The sequence below is a fragment of the Agelaius phoeniceus genome, chromosome 1 (genome assembly GCF_051311805.1).
Source record: "Agelaius phoeniceus isolate bAgePho1 chromosome 1, bAgePho1.hap1, whole genome shotgun sequence".
Classification (NCBI taxonomy): domain Eukaryota; kingdom Metazoa; phylum Chordata; class Aves; order Passeriformes; family Icteridae; genus Agelaius; species Agelaius phoeniceus.
Window position 1 is genome coordinate 64,749,374 of NC_135265.1, and position 15,168 is coordinate 64,764,541.

The following is a 15,168-nucleotide window of genomic DNA, read 5'->3' on the forward strand; positions in this document are numbered from 1 at the left end:
TTTCTTGTTGTTTTTCTGGTACTAGTAAAAATGTAAAGTCCCCTGCAGACTTTAAACTGGAATTCTTGAATTATGGCTTTCCTCCATGATACTTCTGGAGAAAATGAATACTTTTTCTCCTACTCTTTTTCTTGTGATTCTGCATCCGCTTCTTTTGATGGATGTGTGCTTCAGAGGTCCTGCCTGCAGATGTTTGCATATGTACAGCATAAGCCTGTTCTTACTTAACTATCCATTTCTGTTTTCCTGTGTTATCTCACATTGCTCCGCGGGGCTTGGTGAGCGGCAGGTTTGCTGCTGGCTAGCTTTTTGAGGTTTCTCTTATGCACAGTACTGTATTTGTCTCCTGGTTCTTTGATTTGTAATGTTTTGCCTTTGATTGCTGCAGAAGGTATAAACAAGCCTGTCAAAAGCCTTGTTTAGCGTGCAGATTCTGTGGGGGTGGCTGGCAGCCTCAGACCCTAAAATAGATCTAGCAATGAACTGAACGGCTTAAAACCCTGGGAATTTAATTTGATCTTTCTTGTTGCCTTAAATATTGGGACTGAATGAGAATTTCTCTAACAGAACAGAAGGTGAACATGTTGGTATGTGACAGTAATAGAAGAAGGGTCCAGACCTGCTGTCATTGAGATGCTCTTCTGTAATCAGAGGCTGGGCTTGGCCGTGGGTAGGGGCATGTCTGCTGTAAGTCACCATACCTGAGGAGGGGAGTGCTGTGTTCTCTGATGTTACAGCATCCATGGGGACAGTTGTTCTGAAATGCTTCTCTGGATCCAGTCGTAGGATAGTCATTGCAGGAAAACCTTAAGCAGTCCCTCATGGTTTTAGCATCTGTTTTATGCTGGCTTTGTGAAGGAAGAAAGAAGAAGCTGCAAAATCATGCAGGGGTTCCTTTTTCCCCCTCTTCTTTTTCATGTAGCACCATGCAGTTAGTAATATCATAGTTGGGGTTTTCAGTTGTGGTGGTGAGAAGGTAACAATGATTTGGCTTCAACGTGCTGCAACAGCTGCAGAATTCATTGAAGCTTAGAAGCCTGTGAGTTATAGCTGTGATGCCATTTACAGCTTTTATGGAAGAGCTCTTAAATTTGTGAAATGTGTTACTTTTTGAAGTGCATTATATTTGTAATTTGAATTCTCTAAAATCCTCTCTGAGGGGAAAAAAAAAGCGTTGAAAATCCTCCTCTACCCTCTAAAAACACAGGGAACTCTTACCAGGCGGGGTATCAAGTCTTTTAAATTGAGTGATAGAACACATAGATGGATTTGTAAGTGCTAAAATGTCAATTAGTGCACTTAAAAGCTTAATGGCTGTCTTTGATGTACTTCTAATATCTCCAGTAAAGTTTGACTGTTGCCATTGATCAGGGAGTGGAGGAGGGATGAGGGGATTGAATGCCAACCCAAACAGGTCTCATGGAGCTTGTGAGTGGCAAAGCAGAACTTCGGTGTTGCTCAGTCTGAAATTCGTGGCTTGTTTGCTGGGTAATATTTTGGAAGCCAGATGTATTTAATACTGAAGAGAGAGCTTTGGAAAGCCTTAGAGTGTAGGTGTCCCCTGCTTATATAGCTTATCTTTGTGCAGAAAATTTACTGATGTAACTTCACTGACCTGAAAATATGTTTAGAGTAGCTTTAGAGTCTCCTTGTACATGTCCTTTAATTGGCTTAGAAGCAAAGAGTATAGGTTTAATTTACATCTCCCAGCTTCAATGGATACTTCCCTCCTAGCTTTAAAGGATATTCTTCCAGTTGGGAACATAAACAAGGACAAAATGATTCTAATAGAATCTCCCTTTTTGGGTAGTAGATCAAGTAAAATCAACATGTTGCACTTTTAGTACAATATCGGTGTGTCCATCTCAGGAGCCTGTGTCAATTCAACTGATTTGGTTCCCCATCAGGCTCAGTAATTTGATTCAGGCACCAGTATCCTGAGGCTTCCCAGCAGTAGGTTCAGCATATTTGACTGTCATTACCCCTCCCTGGGTTAAAAGATTTACCAGTTTTGGTTTTTTTTTTCCTTTAAATCTATTTTTATACCTGATTCCCTGAAATACAGACATCCTGTAGACTGACATGAAAGGGGAAGAAATCAAGTTAAACATTTCCAAGCTAAACAAAGGACTCCTTGCATTACTCAGACCTGCTTTGGGTCACATTTATGCAAACTTGCAAGTCCATCACAGGGCAAGTTACTTGGTGGGTAGAGTTTGCCATGGCCCAGCTTTGGCAGTGCCACGCTCTTCGCTGCTGGCTGTGGTCCTCTTGCAGGGCTTTGGTGGTAGAGCTACTCATGTAGGCATGAGCTGCTATGGTGCCTTCAAAGTGAGTCAGGAGAGGCAAAATTTCCTCTTTGGTTATTTTAAACCAGTGAAACCCATTCATACTGGAAAGGTTTAAAAGAGTGTGAGTATAGGGTCATCCAGCAGGGACATGGTATCCTTCCCAGGGGTTCTTCACTTGCAGCCTCAAGCCTAGAAGACATCAAGTTCCTGGTGGGCACAGCTATATTAAACAGTGTTTCTAAAGTATTCGGCTTTGGGCTGGTGTACTTATTTCACTGAGGGAGCAGCCTGAGTTCTGTGTTCCCAAATGGGCATTTTTGCTTACAGATATATATATATATATATATGTATATGTATGTATATATATGTATTTTCCTGTGTCATAGACAAGGCTTCAGCATCCAGGTAACACAGTCCTACGAAAGAAATTGTATAAATACTGACTTCCTGTTCTACGTGTGAGCATAGATGCTAAACACATCAACAGTTCTTCAGCTTCTCTAAAATGTTGATACCATTGACCAACCTTTGAGATGCTGTGAGACACCAAAAAATTAGATCTCTTTAAATTCCCATCTAAATACTGAAGGCAAATTTATAACACATCAGTTTTATCTTTCTCTCTTCCCTACTACTTATACACTATTTTGGCATGCAAAAGTGGTTTGTATTTTTCAAATTGAGGATCAGGCTTTCTGGTTGAGGGTGGAAGAAATTCTTAATATAATTAGCAATATGAAGCAGGATTGGATTAGCCATAGACATCTGTAGGTCTTATTAGTAGACATTTAAACTGCAGAAAACGCTTTTTATTTGACTCTATTCATATGACTGCATTCTAGAGCTCAACACCTTTATAAAATACTAACTGAATCAAAATGAAATTAACTAGAAAGAATATATTTGAATTTAATTATCTTGAGCTGCTGAATACTCTTTGCATACAGGGTTTTATATGTCTATGTGAAGTGTACTTGGTGGAGAGTTTTAATTAGGACTGGAGACAGAGTAAAAATTTTTGGAATGTGAAATTTATAAATGGCAGTGATTTTCAGCTAGGTGTGTAGACATTTTTTGAAGCTTGCTACCTTTCTTGCTTCTCTTTCCCCCCCTCTTTTAAAGCTACTTTTATGTTCAAATTAATACCAGATCGTGAAAAAGAAGAAATCCTATTGTGGCTCTTGGTCCTCTGCAGCATGATCAGAGTTGTCAGATCTGCAGCTGCAAGAGATTTTTTTACCTTTGTGTGTTTAATGGCTCATACTTCTCTGTAAAAGCGCGGGGCTGTGGATGGCATGGGACATGTGGCTGCCTTGACTACTGTCTCAGATGTCGGACATGCCAAGACTCAAAGAGCTGATTTGGCAGCTGCCCAGCAGATTTTTATAAAGACTCAGTTGGTGGCCAGAAACCCAGGCTGTCAGAGCTGTGTTATGCAATAAATTGTTTTTCAGCAGAAGTTTCTAATCCAATTTCAGCTGTATTATTTTTTTTTTGTACTATGTAATCAAAGATAAATATACATTATTTCATGGTGTTTCAGAGAAGTGGAGATGTGTGGTGTAAACATCACCCATCAGGTTGGTTTGTTTGTTTGTTAAGAAAGATTTAGACTAGTTCACCAACACAGGAAATTATGCTTAAAATATTTTGGTTTCTGCCTGGGAGGGATGTATTTGTATACAGCATACCTTTTCAAAGATCATTTAATGTACATTTTAGGAGGTGTTCCCTTCATTTGAAGAGAGCACCAGGTAAGAAGCTATTTATCAAGTCAGAGCTTTTGCTCAGGCATAAATTGTCTACAAACGATGGTCAGACAGAAAATTGTACCTTGTCAGGCTGTGACCTACCTGAATCATTGCAGGCCCTGCCTCTGTAACAGATGCCCTGCCACCCCTTTATATTTCTCTTTCACTTCTCTATAAAGTGCATAATCCATTTTTTAAAAAGTGGGTAAGGTTCATTAGAACACAGTGAGATATTTAGGGCTCACAGTAGTTACATTACAACAAAGTTGCTTTCATTTCCTGAATACCATCTGTGATTCCCTCCCTTATCATGGTTGTCATATTTCAGTGCTGTGGTGGGCTTGCATCTCTCCAAGTCTGAGTTGCTGTGCAAAGGGACAATTACACTTTTTTCTCTGCCCCAGCAGTAGTCACCATTTGGTCATGTGGTTGAGAATAAGGAAGCTGTTCTGGATGAAGACAGTAATTTTTCTTCTCTTGGGGTGAGATTTTCACTCTTCTAATCAAACTGGTGAAATAGGTACTTAATGGCTAATGCTGGCATTGGGTTTGGAGCAGGTACATGGAATGTGGTGCCAGGTGAATTAAGCTGGTTATCAAAACCACTCCCTCAGTCTGAATAATTAGCTCACACCTCCATACCTCTTTCTACCACCACACTGCCACCCTTGGTTCAGTCAGGTCCCAAAGCTCAGATTTTGGGAGCAAAATGATGGTTTTGATTCCTAATCTGGCCTAAGAAAGTTGTAGCTATGGAGTCAGTGCTATCAGTGAGATGGTTCAAGTTGAAGTTGGAAACTTTAGACCTGTCTTTACTCTGGATTTGTTTGGGCTTTCTTTTTTTTTTTTCCTCTTTTTTTTTTTCTTTCTTTTTGGTGTTTATCTTGGCAGACCAGTATGGGAAACAGTTGACAGCTTGTAAGCTTTCACTAGTTTCATACTGAGTAATAGTTTTCTAGAGGTGCAGTAACATCATCAAGGCCTCTTAAGTTTATGTAAAAGAAACAATTAACACACAAACCAACTGTTCTTAATTATTTCATTATTAGGCCTAAGATAAATTTAGGAACTATTTTTATGCCTCAGTTCTGGGAATGACTTGTATTTGGAGATTTTGACTGTAACTCTTCTACCATAATGTATTTTTGCAAGAGCAGGTTGAAGCTCACTGGGCTTAAAAGTGCCCAAGGCCTTTAGTGACCCAAAAACCAGAGCATTTCTTTCCCATGCTGCTCTTCAGAATTCATCTGAAAGAAGGAAATGCAGTCCCTGGTGCAGCAGAAGGCAGTGAAAGAGTGCAGACCAATAGGAGATTGCAGGAGATGAAAGCTGTAGAAGTGCTAAGGCAGGAAGGAGAGAGATTTTTGTTTTCTTCCACTCTTTCTTTGCCATGATAACATTGGTTTTTCAAGTCAGGAGCTGTAATGTAATGTGAGTTCTTTGGGGAAGTTTTCTGGAAGTACGAGGGGAAAAAGTAGCTATAATTACCAGATAAACTTAAATGCTAAAACAGAGCCATTAATAAAGGAAATTTCCCCTTTCTTCATGTTAGTTAGCACATTTTTAAAACATGACCTATTTTCCTAAACTAGACAGAACAGATTACATTTTCCAGAAGGCATGAGTCACTCCACTATAAAGTCTCCAAGCTGTATCAATCTTCATCAACTTAAGCCATTCATGAGTTTTTATTTTTTCTCACTGAATATAAGCAGTTTGTTTTAAATGAGAAGCTGCTACATCCTCTCTGGATAGTTAAACTTGATTAAAAGGTTAAATATTAAATAAGTGTGAACTTTATTCTGAGAGAAAGGAGAGGAGGGACCTTGATAGTAAGCGAAAGACTACAAGGATGTTATTGTGGCTATATATGAGTATAACTAGTTTGCACCATGCTCTGCTTGGATGTAAGAAGTCCAAGCAGCGTGATAACTGCCAGAAGGAGCCAAAAATCTTTATTTATGGAGCTTCAGTTGAATATATTACAGTCTGGTTTCAAATTGTTCCCCTGGAAGTTCAAACGATTGCTAGGAGTTTGTGCCAAGAAGAGCTTCCGCTGTCTGGTGCTGGGGCAGCCCCCTGGGTCCTGCAGGTTATCAGAGGGGGAGGTTACACCCAGGGGCCAGCAGTGGGATTTCCCTCTGCAGTGTGCACGTGGGGTGCTGATGGAACTTTGTGATGCCATGGAGACCTCTGCTAACGCAGCAGCAGGGGAAGTACGTGCGTTCATACAGCAGTCAGAGTTGGCACTTCCTCATGAGGTTTGCTCTGTGCCATACACATACCGAGAAATCAGGCTTTGTAAATGAGTAAGGTAATTGCTAGTAAGTGCTAATCACAGTTAGCAGCAGTAACTTGCCCAAGACTGTGTGGAAGGATCTCTGTCAGCCTCTGAAGGTGAATCTGGGTTTTCCACCAATTCCTTTTTGGTCTGACTTTTAGAGAAAAACAGGTATTACTGTTTTCCGTTGATAATGTACAGCCAAAAGGCAAAAATCTCTCGCAAGTCTTAATCTAGTAAACAAACATTTCCATCTCGGTCCTTTAGCTGAAAAGTAATTTGTATGATCTATGAAAATGTGTTGTCTGTTTTTCATGCAAAAGGCATATTTTTTTAATGTTGCTATAAATGCAGTAAAAACCACCTTTTGAAATAGTTCTCCTTCAAAAATATCCTTGAGGAAAGGGTAGAAACTTGTGGTTTATTTTTCCTGTTGCTTCAAAATTACCTTCTTACATCTGCAGGAAAGACTCTCTGGGGGCTGTTCAACCATGAAAGCATATTCATTTAGGGCATTGGGTGCCACAGTGATTTTAACCAAGTGTTGGATGCAGTGCTGGAAAAAGAAAAAAGAGGGAGCTTGTGTTTTTGTTGTTTTGCTTTTTTGCAACCTGGCATGAAGAATGAGGTCAGGAGATGCGTGCTTGGGAAAGACCCAAAGAGAGAGCTGGAAGGATGCCAGCCTCACTGAGTCATAACACACACATGCTTATAAGTATCTTTGTACCTTACCAAGTCCTGACTTTTCAAATAAAACAATCACTGCTGTAAAAGTATTTACATAAAAATTAAAGCAAATAACATGGAGTGCTGCATGCATTCTCGCTTGTTCCAGCTTTGTTTTACCCTGTGAACTATGACTCCTGTTTGCTTAAGGCAAGGCTGGGCCAGGCTGAAGAATGCTGTATCTGCAATGAATGAAGGGAGAAGCTTGAGTCATGCTGCTGCCCAAGGAACTCAGCAGCTCTCATGATTTCAGGATGACGTTTCACCTGCCCAGGAGGTGGTGTTAAGCCTGCCTCTTGCTTCTGCTTTTTAAAAATTAATATTTGAGTATAATTTTGGAATTATAGGAATTTAGGAAGGCTGTGTGCAGGTGACATGTGCACACCCAGCAGCTGGACTGCAGGGATCAAGCACCTAAGGTGTAGGTGAATGGTGAAAGGTACAGGTGGTGCACATTTTGATTTCTTTGCAGATCTATACACATTATGTATTGATATATATATAAATTGATATGTATTGATTAAACATGTATTATGGTCGCTGACATTCAGACATAAATGTACAATGTGTGGTTCCCTGGAATGGCATAACCAAGAGGGTGGCATATTTTTTTTTTTAATTTTAAATTAGAAATTTAAAGGAAATTATGCAGTTGTGTTTCTTAATTCTGCCTCAGGGTCTCCCTGGTTGTTTACATCAGTTAGTTTTATTCTGAGTTTATAAAATAATCTTATTGTCATATTGGGAGGCAGAAATCATCTCAGCTAACCTGCAGTGAAGGTTGTGGGCTTGTGGTGATGAACCTGCAGTTTAAGATGTTATTTGGTCCTTTTTTGGGTCTGAGTCAATATTGGACAATCCATTAGTTCCCCGTAAGTCGTTTCAATGGCTAATTACTCGCACAGTTGCAGAAATTGTTCTTTAATTCTGTCTTACATTTTTCTGAATCAAGTTCCAGCTGTTGGACGATGTTATGTCCCTCTCTGCCAGCCTTGAGAGCCATCTATTAACAAATCTCTACTCCCTGTGGAAATATGTAAAGGCAGCAATTGAGTCAGTCCCTTTGAGCTTGGATTGGGGGTGGGGACGGCGTGGTGGTGTTAAGAAGTTACATAGATTAAATTCCTCAAGGCTTTCACTTGACCGTATTTCTAAACAGTGTTGGGTGTGTGTATGTTTTGCTAAAGCGAGATAACTCTTGCAGTTGGTGGTGGTGTGAGTGCAGAGTGGGCACACAACAGCTTTCGCTCCACTGGTGTGACAAGGCAGAGGCTATGTGACCCATGTAATTATGGTCAAATGTGTCAGGAGCTGGAGCTCAGCTGGGCTCTGAGTCAGCTGCTCTCAGCATTTGGCTGCTTTTGTGCCATGGGCTCCAGGGAAGATGCACTTGGCGATTGTGAAACCTTTTTATTGCTCCTGCAGTATGGAGCCATGTGAATACAGGTGTTGGCAGCAGCTTAGCCCCTTATTCTGCTGACCTTGGATAGCACACAGTGTTGGAAAACTTGAGGACTTTTTTCAAGCTGGGTGGTGTGTGCAGGGGAAGCCCACAGCAGAGTGGTACACGCAGATCAGGGGCTGCAGCCAGGACACAACTGGGCTGGTGGGGAGAGACTCTCCATGTGCATTTCTAGAGGCAGCACTGCTGCCTCATGGGGCAGATGAAGCCAGTATGGTTCATCTGGAGTTTTACTGCTCCAGGAATTAAGTGTGGTGTGAAGTTGCTTCAGTGGGTGCTAAGGTCTTAGTTCCCACCTTCTGGCCCCCATCTCTTAGCTAGTGGCACTAATGCTCAGGCAGCCCTCAGGCTGGTGGGACTGTGTCCTGCATGTTGCTGGCACCAGGAGACACTTTGGCTGCCAGAAAATTTGGTATCCTTTTGCATCCAACATATTGCCTCGGGAGACCCAACACATTGCCTGGGGAGAGGGAGATGACTCCAGGAACTTCACAGGAGGGTGGCCTAGACCAGAGGCTGCTGGTGTGCAGTGGTGAGTGCCTTCCCTTCCACAGGAGGGACTGTGGTGGCCTCCTTCCCTTCCACAGGAGGGACTGCAGCCAGCTGGTGCCAGGGCACAGGTCCTGTGCTCAGCAGATGCCAATTTAAAGACCAGTCCTATTGGCAGGTTTCACCCTGTCACTGTTGAGGCAGTGAACGCTGCCATGTACTCCTTGCAGTGAGATGTGGCAGAGTGGATTTAATTTCTTCTGATTTCATTTTTTAAATTTTATTTTTTAAATTTTTTTTTTCTGGATTTTTACCAGGGTAAAAGTACCAGTGAGGTCAGGAACTGCTGGCTGTTTTTGTGCAGCTTCCCGTACAAATGCCAGTGAAGGGAGTGGTGTCCACAGGCCTGTGTCCATAACATGGACAGGGGCTGGAGGTGCCTGATAACTGTTTCCTAACTGAGCCTGACTCCCTTAGGGCCTGAGGTAGTTCCAGTGAAACAGAAATGCATGATGCCCCATTGGGTCTTTGTTGGTGGGAATGTAAATGAGGGCATCCTTGGGCAAGCTTTGTTAAAATTGGGCTGCAGCCCTCTCTGTTTAGTGTTGCTTCTGGTTAGGGCTGAAGCTGTGTTGGCAGCAAAACGGTAAGTCAGAGTTGTTTGTGTAAACCTTTGTTGACAAAATAACTGGATGTACTACTGCTTTTAAAATGCTTGCTGAGAGATTTTTTTGTCCTTTTTTTGGGTTGCTGTGGGTGTTGGGTTACAAAGTTTGATTTCTTGGCCCAGAGCTGCCTGTATTCTAAAACTCTCTGGGCATAGCTCAGTCTTCTTCAAAGTGTAGTAGCTTGTCCCTCGTGCAAAATGCACATCCTGCTGCCAAAATGCTGTCTGCTTTCACTGCACTCATTGTGTTGCTTTTTTTGTTGTTGGGGTTTTTTTTGTTTTGTTTTGTTTTGTTTTTTAACCCCTGCCAAGTAATTTGTCCTAGAATTTTTTGGGGGGGAGGGTGAGGGGTGGAAATGTTTTTGATCACAATTCAGCAGCTGAATTCCAATATGTCATTAGAGGAGCAAAGAAAAAGCTATCTCTGGTCACCCTAAATTATGCTTATTTTTTTGGAAGTTGGCAGTGCCTGTCTTTTCTTTGGCACATTGATGGTCTTAAGCTCTCCTGCCTCCTGGTGGGGATTGCTGATGGGGCTTGTGGAATTTTCAGTGTGAGGTGACAATACGCTGTGTAGTACACTTACCACTTAAGGTCTGCCTAGAAATGTTAATCTTTTGCTTTGGCAATGATTTAGGCCCTGAGGAAAAGGGCAAGAATGCTTAACCAGAGATTTCCAAAGACCCCAAGACAATTACGGGGCTTATGAAAATATGATGGCTTACCTATGTCGCTTATGTCTTTATATCAATTTGCTGACTTAATTTATTTGAATGCTAAAGGCTTTAGGGAAATACTTTTCCTGGGAGTTAATGTTTTAACTCAAGTGAGTACTAAATTTGACGTAGACTAGTGTTCCTTTTGATAAATTAGCATTTGTCTCCTAAAAATAAAGTAGAAAACATATGCCCCATGAGCCAAATTCCACTTGGCTTTATGCTGAGATAAATTCAGATTAACTTCATTGTTATCAATATACAACTTCATTATAACACTGCAATTAATGCAAAACACGAAACCAGAAAGAAAAATAACCTGAGCCAAGAGACACAAATGAAGACCAAAATGGCAACAAGAGAAGTTGGTTCACCAAACTTGCCTCTTCAATTTCTGCAACATTCATTTTAGTGTTTTGTTGGGGTTTTTTTCCCCCTCCTTTTAATTACCTGAGAGAACACTTCCTGGCTGTGATAAATTTCTCCATGAGGGATTCATTATAAGGATTTTAACAATTAAGTTTTACCTCCTGCCTAACACCTGGTACATGCCTACTGCTGTTTGCAGAATAAAGGATTAGAGGGGCTAATGCTCTGATTTGATAATACTTATGTTTCTGTTCTCTGTTAGAGCTGATCAGGTTGCATTTTCTTACATAGTATTCTTCTTCAGTTTTTCTTTTTTTTTCTTTTTTTTTTTTTTTTTTTTTCTTTCACTGAGTTAAAAATAATCTGTGTAGCCTTAGGCTTTGGGGGTTTATTTGTTTTTGTTTAGATTTTTGTTTTGTTTCAGGTGCAAGCAACTAATGCCTCCTTTCTGTTTCTATCTCCTTTAGGATGACAGTGATGGGATTCCCTGGTCAGAGGAGAGGGTGGTGCGGAAGGTCCTTTATTTATCACTGAAGGAGTTCAAGAATGCACAGAAGCGGCAGCACAGCGATGGCATTAGCGGGAGCCTCAAGGCAGTGAACGGTGAGACGCCTCTGTGGTACTGCTGGAAGGACTCAGTCCTTCTTCCATGCTCTAGCAGGGAGGCAGACCAGTGTACCATCTGGCATATACACTGTGCCCTTTGCATCTGCACAGGGGAGCTTGTTTCTGGAATGCTTGAAATGCCCGGGTTGAAGAATCTGTATGTTTTGGTTTCTGGCTAACTGATTTAGTTGGGGATAAGGGTGGAGAGCAGGTGGGAGGACAGGGACAGGCTGCCAATCCAGAGAAAAGGAGTCCTCCTAGTCAGTCTGCTTTCTGATGTGCTAAATATGTCTGCAGATAAGGTAACCATTTAGAGGTGATTGCCTTCAGTTTCTTTGGGGAAGTACACTTGGACAGAATTTACATACTGTCACTTAGATACAAGAAACTGCCTTGCCAGCATCTATCTCTGGAGTGATCCAAGCCCACAGGTGAAGTAGCACAGGATCTACATGCAGAGTTAAAGGGCTGAGAGGACACAAGCGCTGTGACATTGGACTCTCCTGGTTTAGTAGCTCACAGAGCAGTTGTTTAAAGGTATTACAAGGAGATGCAGACAAGCTTAGATGACAGGAGCTTGAAAGGAATTGAATTTCATTTCTTCAATGCTCCAGTCATTTATTATCTGTTGCTTCCCCTTCCCTTAAAGCTTGCTTTAAAAATCTGTGGTATCCTGAGAGGTGAATATAAAATGTGTCTCTTTCAGATTCACTTAGACCCTTACTTGAAAAGGCTTTGTCATGCTAGCTTGAGCCTTGAAAGTGATGACTAGCAGGATTCAGATTTCTGGGCAGGCTTACAGTTTTCACTCACAAGAGCTTATTTGTTTCTTTATAGAGGTTTATGGCAATTCCTTTTAGGCATGTGCATAACTATACATGTGCTAATGCATTAAAGCAGCAGCTGGGTGGTTGCTTGGTAGGTTATTCATATTTATATGTAGCTTGTGTTGTTGACATGGTGAGTCAGATTCCACTGAGTGTTACTGCAGACAAGGCAAAAAACTAGGGGAATGGCTGGATAACTACAGGCAGCATGATAAAGTCACCGTATTGCATAAGAAATTGCAAACTCCTTAATGTGATTAAAGAAGACCTCAGACTTCCCAGTTCAGTAGTTATATCAAATGCTGATCTGATGGGAAGGGGCATCTAGGTTTAAGAGCAACCCATTTATAAGCTTGGAGGTGTACACAAAACAGCATTGGCTTTTTTCCTTCCAACACCTCTGCATCATTGATCTTCTGTCAAACACAATTTCTCTTGGAAAGTTTCTTATTCCATTGTGGGGGTTTTGTTTAGTCAAAGGAAAAAAGTCCAAAGGCATGAAGCACAGTAATTGTGTGTTAGGAGGCTTTGATAATGTGCCAGGTTACAGGATGACTGAGGTTTTCATGGTGTCTAGTTTCTCCAAAGGCAGCTTAGATAAAAAGTGAGTTGGCTGGGAATGCTGTGTCAATGCAGGTACCAGACATGGAGTATGCCACTGGCTTCCCCTGGCACCAGCAGAGCTCACATCTTCAGAGCTTTTCTCCTTCACAGAAATAGATGACCAGTTATTTGAGGGTTGGGGGTTTTTATTTGAGCCAGAATGAAATTCCATGTTGCTTTCTGTTTGCTGAATGATTTTTTTAAAGTCCTGTCTTGGCATTGCTTTGTTTCAACATCTCTGTCCAAAAGCCTTTTTTTGGGCCACTGATATTTAGAAGAGTGTTTCATTATGCCGAGAAAAATGAGCAAAAGGGAGGAGGATTGATATTGTGCAATGACATCAAGAAAATCAATTTGAAAATGCAATTTTTTCATTACATTAAAAAAAAAAGTAGCCATATTTTTTCAAATCTGTGGGCCTCTATCGACTGGGAAAAAACGGGTCATGCTGAGAAATTACTGAGCTATTTTGAATCCAGGGAAATGTGTAGTCTTTTAAGGATGAGTCCTAGATCTGAGATTTCATACTGTTGGGAAGAAAAAATGTTTCCTTGTATGTGTCCTTTGTTCACCTTTCAGGCCACATCCATTGTTTTTTGCATGTTGCTCCATAGGGTAGCATGTGGTTAAATATAGTTTTAATTTAATAGTTTTAAATAGTTGATATGTAAATGACCCATTTTTTTATTAATTTATTTATGTGACTGTTGAAAATTGAATAGGTTACCTTTTAGCACCTGGCAAATGTAACCATTTTCAAAAGCGGAGAGGAAAGGTGTGAGGGGGATTCAGGCTGTCTGAATTCCTTGCTCTGTGCAGGAATATGTATTGGTCTTGTGTGCTTCTAGTAGCTGAGGGGCCTGCAAACAGCTGGGTAGCAGGATTTCATCTTTGTGCTACCATCTGTAATGCAGAGAGACTTTCTCTGGTCTAGTTTTAGAACAGCCATTTCTTACATTTACTTATTCATAGACTTGCAATCCGTACTTTGTTTTAGTAGAAAGTATTTATTTGTAGCAATAGAAGAAGTTAAAAGGTACCCCAGCTCCTTGCAACTTGTGTCTTTAAGCAGTTTTGATGTATTTGGAGCAGCTGAAGTTTGATCAACATGCTACAAAAGTTCCTTTGCCAGTGTTTGTGAAGCTGCAGCTAAACTTGTATGAAAATGATTGTCAATTGTATTTCATCTGGTGAGTTCAGTAGTATCATTAATGATTTGGTAGCTGGAATAATGGTGCCTCTTTGATTGATAGTGTGAAAAGCAAATTAATTTTAAATGTGGAAGATGAACCTATTAACAGAAGTCTTTTCTGTGTTAAAGTTTCTGCAAGCTCTGATGTGCTGGTGATGGTGCAGAGACAATTAACTTCTGTGCCTCTGAATAATAAAAATTAAATTTAAAATAAATAAAAATTGAAATTACTTCTGGCAATTTCATGTATGATAATACCTTAGCTGTCTCTGTCTCACTAGTAAATCTACTTGTTATCCTGAAAATAAGCCTACCATTTTCAGTTTGTCTGAAACCTTGTTACTTAAGTGGTTCTGATTAAAGAGAAAGGTGAGTGGGTATATTTTGGTTGTCATATCAGTGATTGTATTGCATGTGTGTTTATGTTGACTCTGGATATTTGCAGAGTATAGATCAACACCATACAGCATGTCTTTGTTTCCTACATGTTCCTCTTCAGCCCTTGGGAATATAAAATTTGAAGGAGGTGCTTGTGCTGCTTGTCACAAAACTCTCTGCAGCCCTAAAAGGGATACTGGAACTCTGATTATGGAAACAAGGTCATGCGCTGAAAAAACCCACTGGGATTTCTTTAGTGATTTTGATTACCACTGCTTGTCATTTGTGTTAGGATTTTAAGAATAGGGATTGGTGTTTGGAATAGTGAGACCAATTTTCAGAGATCCTCATCTAAAAGGAGAACTAAATCCTTTGGGAAATTGTTTTCTTCTTGTGCAGCTTAAAATGTGGGATAGGGCTATAAAAAAGGCAATGGAAGATGTAATAATGGCTTGCATTCTGTTGATGAGAGTAAATCCAGTACCCTCAAAAGACTATATCATAAAACAAACTTTTATGACCTAAGACTTTAAGTTCTGTTTTTCAAGACTTGCAATAAAGTAATCTGTGATGCAGAAGTGCACTTCTTGAATGGAAAAAGTGACAAAGTTTCCTTATTTGTTTAAGATGGTTAGTTAATCTACAGAGATGACGAACCAGACGTTAGAATTATTCAAGCAGATAGTTTGTTTTCACCAGCTATACTTTGTCCTAGAAAGGTGTCATGGCAGTTTCCAAACATGTCATCTAGGTTAAGCTCACAGCAGGCATTATCTGTTTATGAAATCAAACATATGTGAGGGAATGCTT

General features: G+C 40.6%; 1 protein-coding gene across 2 annotated transcripts in view; it reads left to right on the forward strand.

The window, feature by feature from the left end:
- The window catches only part of JARID2 (jumonji and AT-rich interaction domain containing 2), a 211,250-nt gene that overhangs the window by 80,138 nt on the left and 115,944 nt on the right, over nucleotides 1–15,168 (forward strand). For both annotated transcript variants that reach the window (XM_077180422.1, XM_054645196.2), the window contains exon 2: nucleotides 11,220–11,355. In XM_077180422.1, the coding sequence (XP_077036537.1) occupies nucleotides 11,220–11,355 (136 nt within the window). The remainder of the gene's footprint in view (nucleotides 1–11,219; nucleotides 11,356–15,168) is intronic.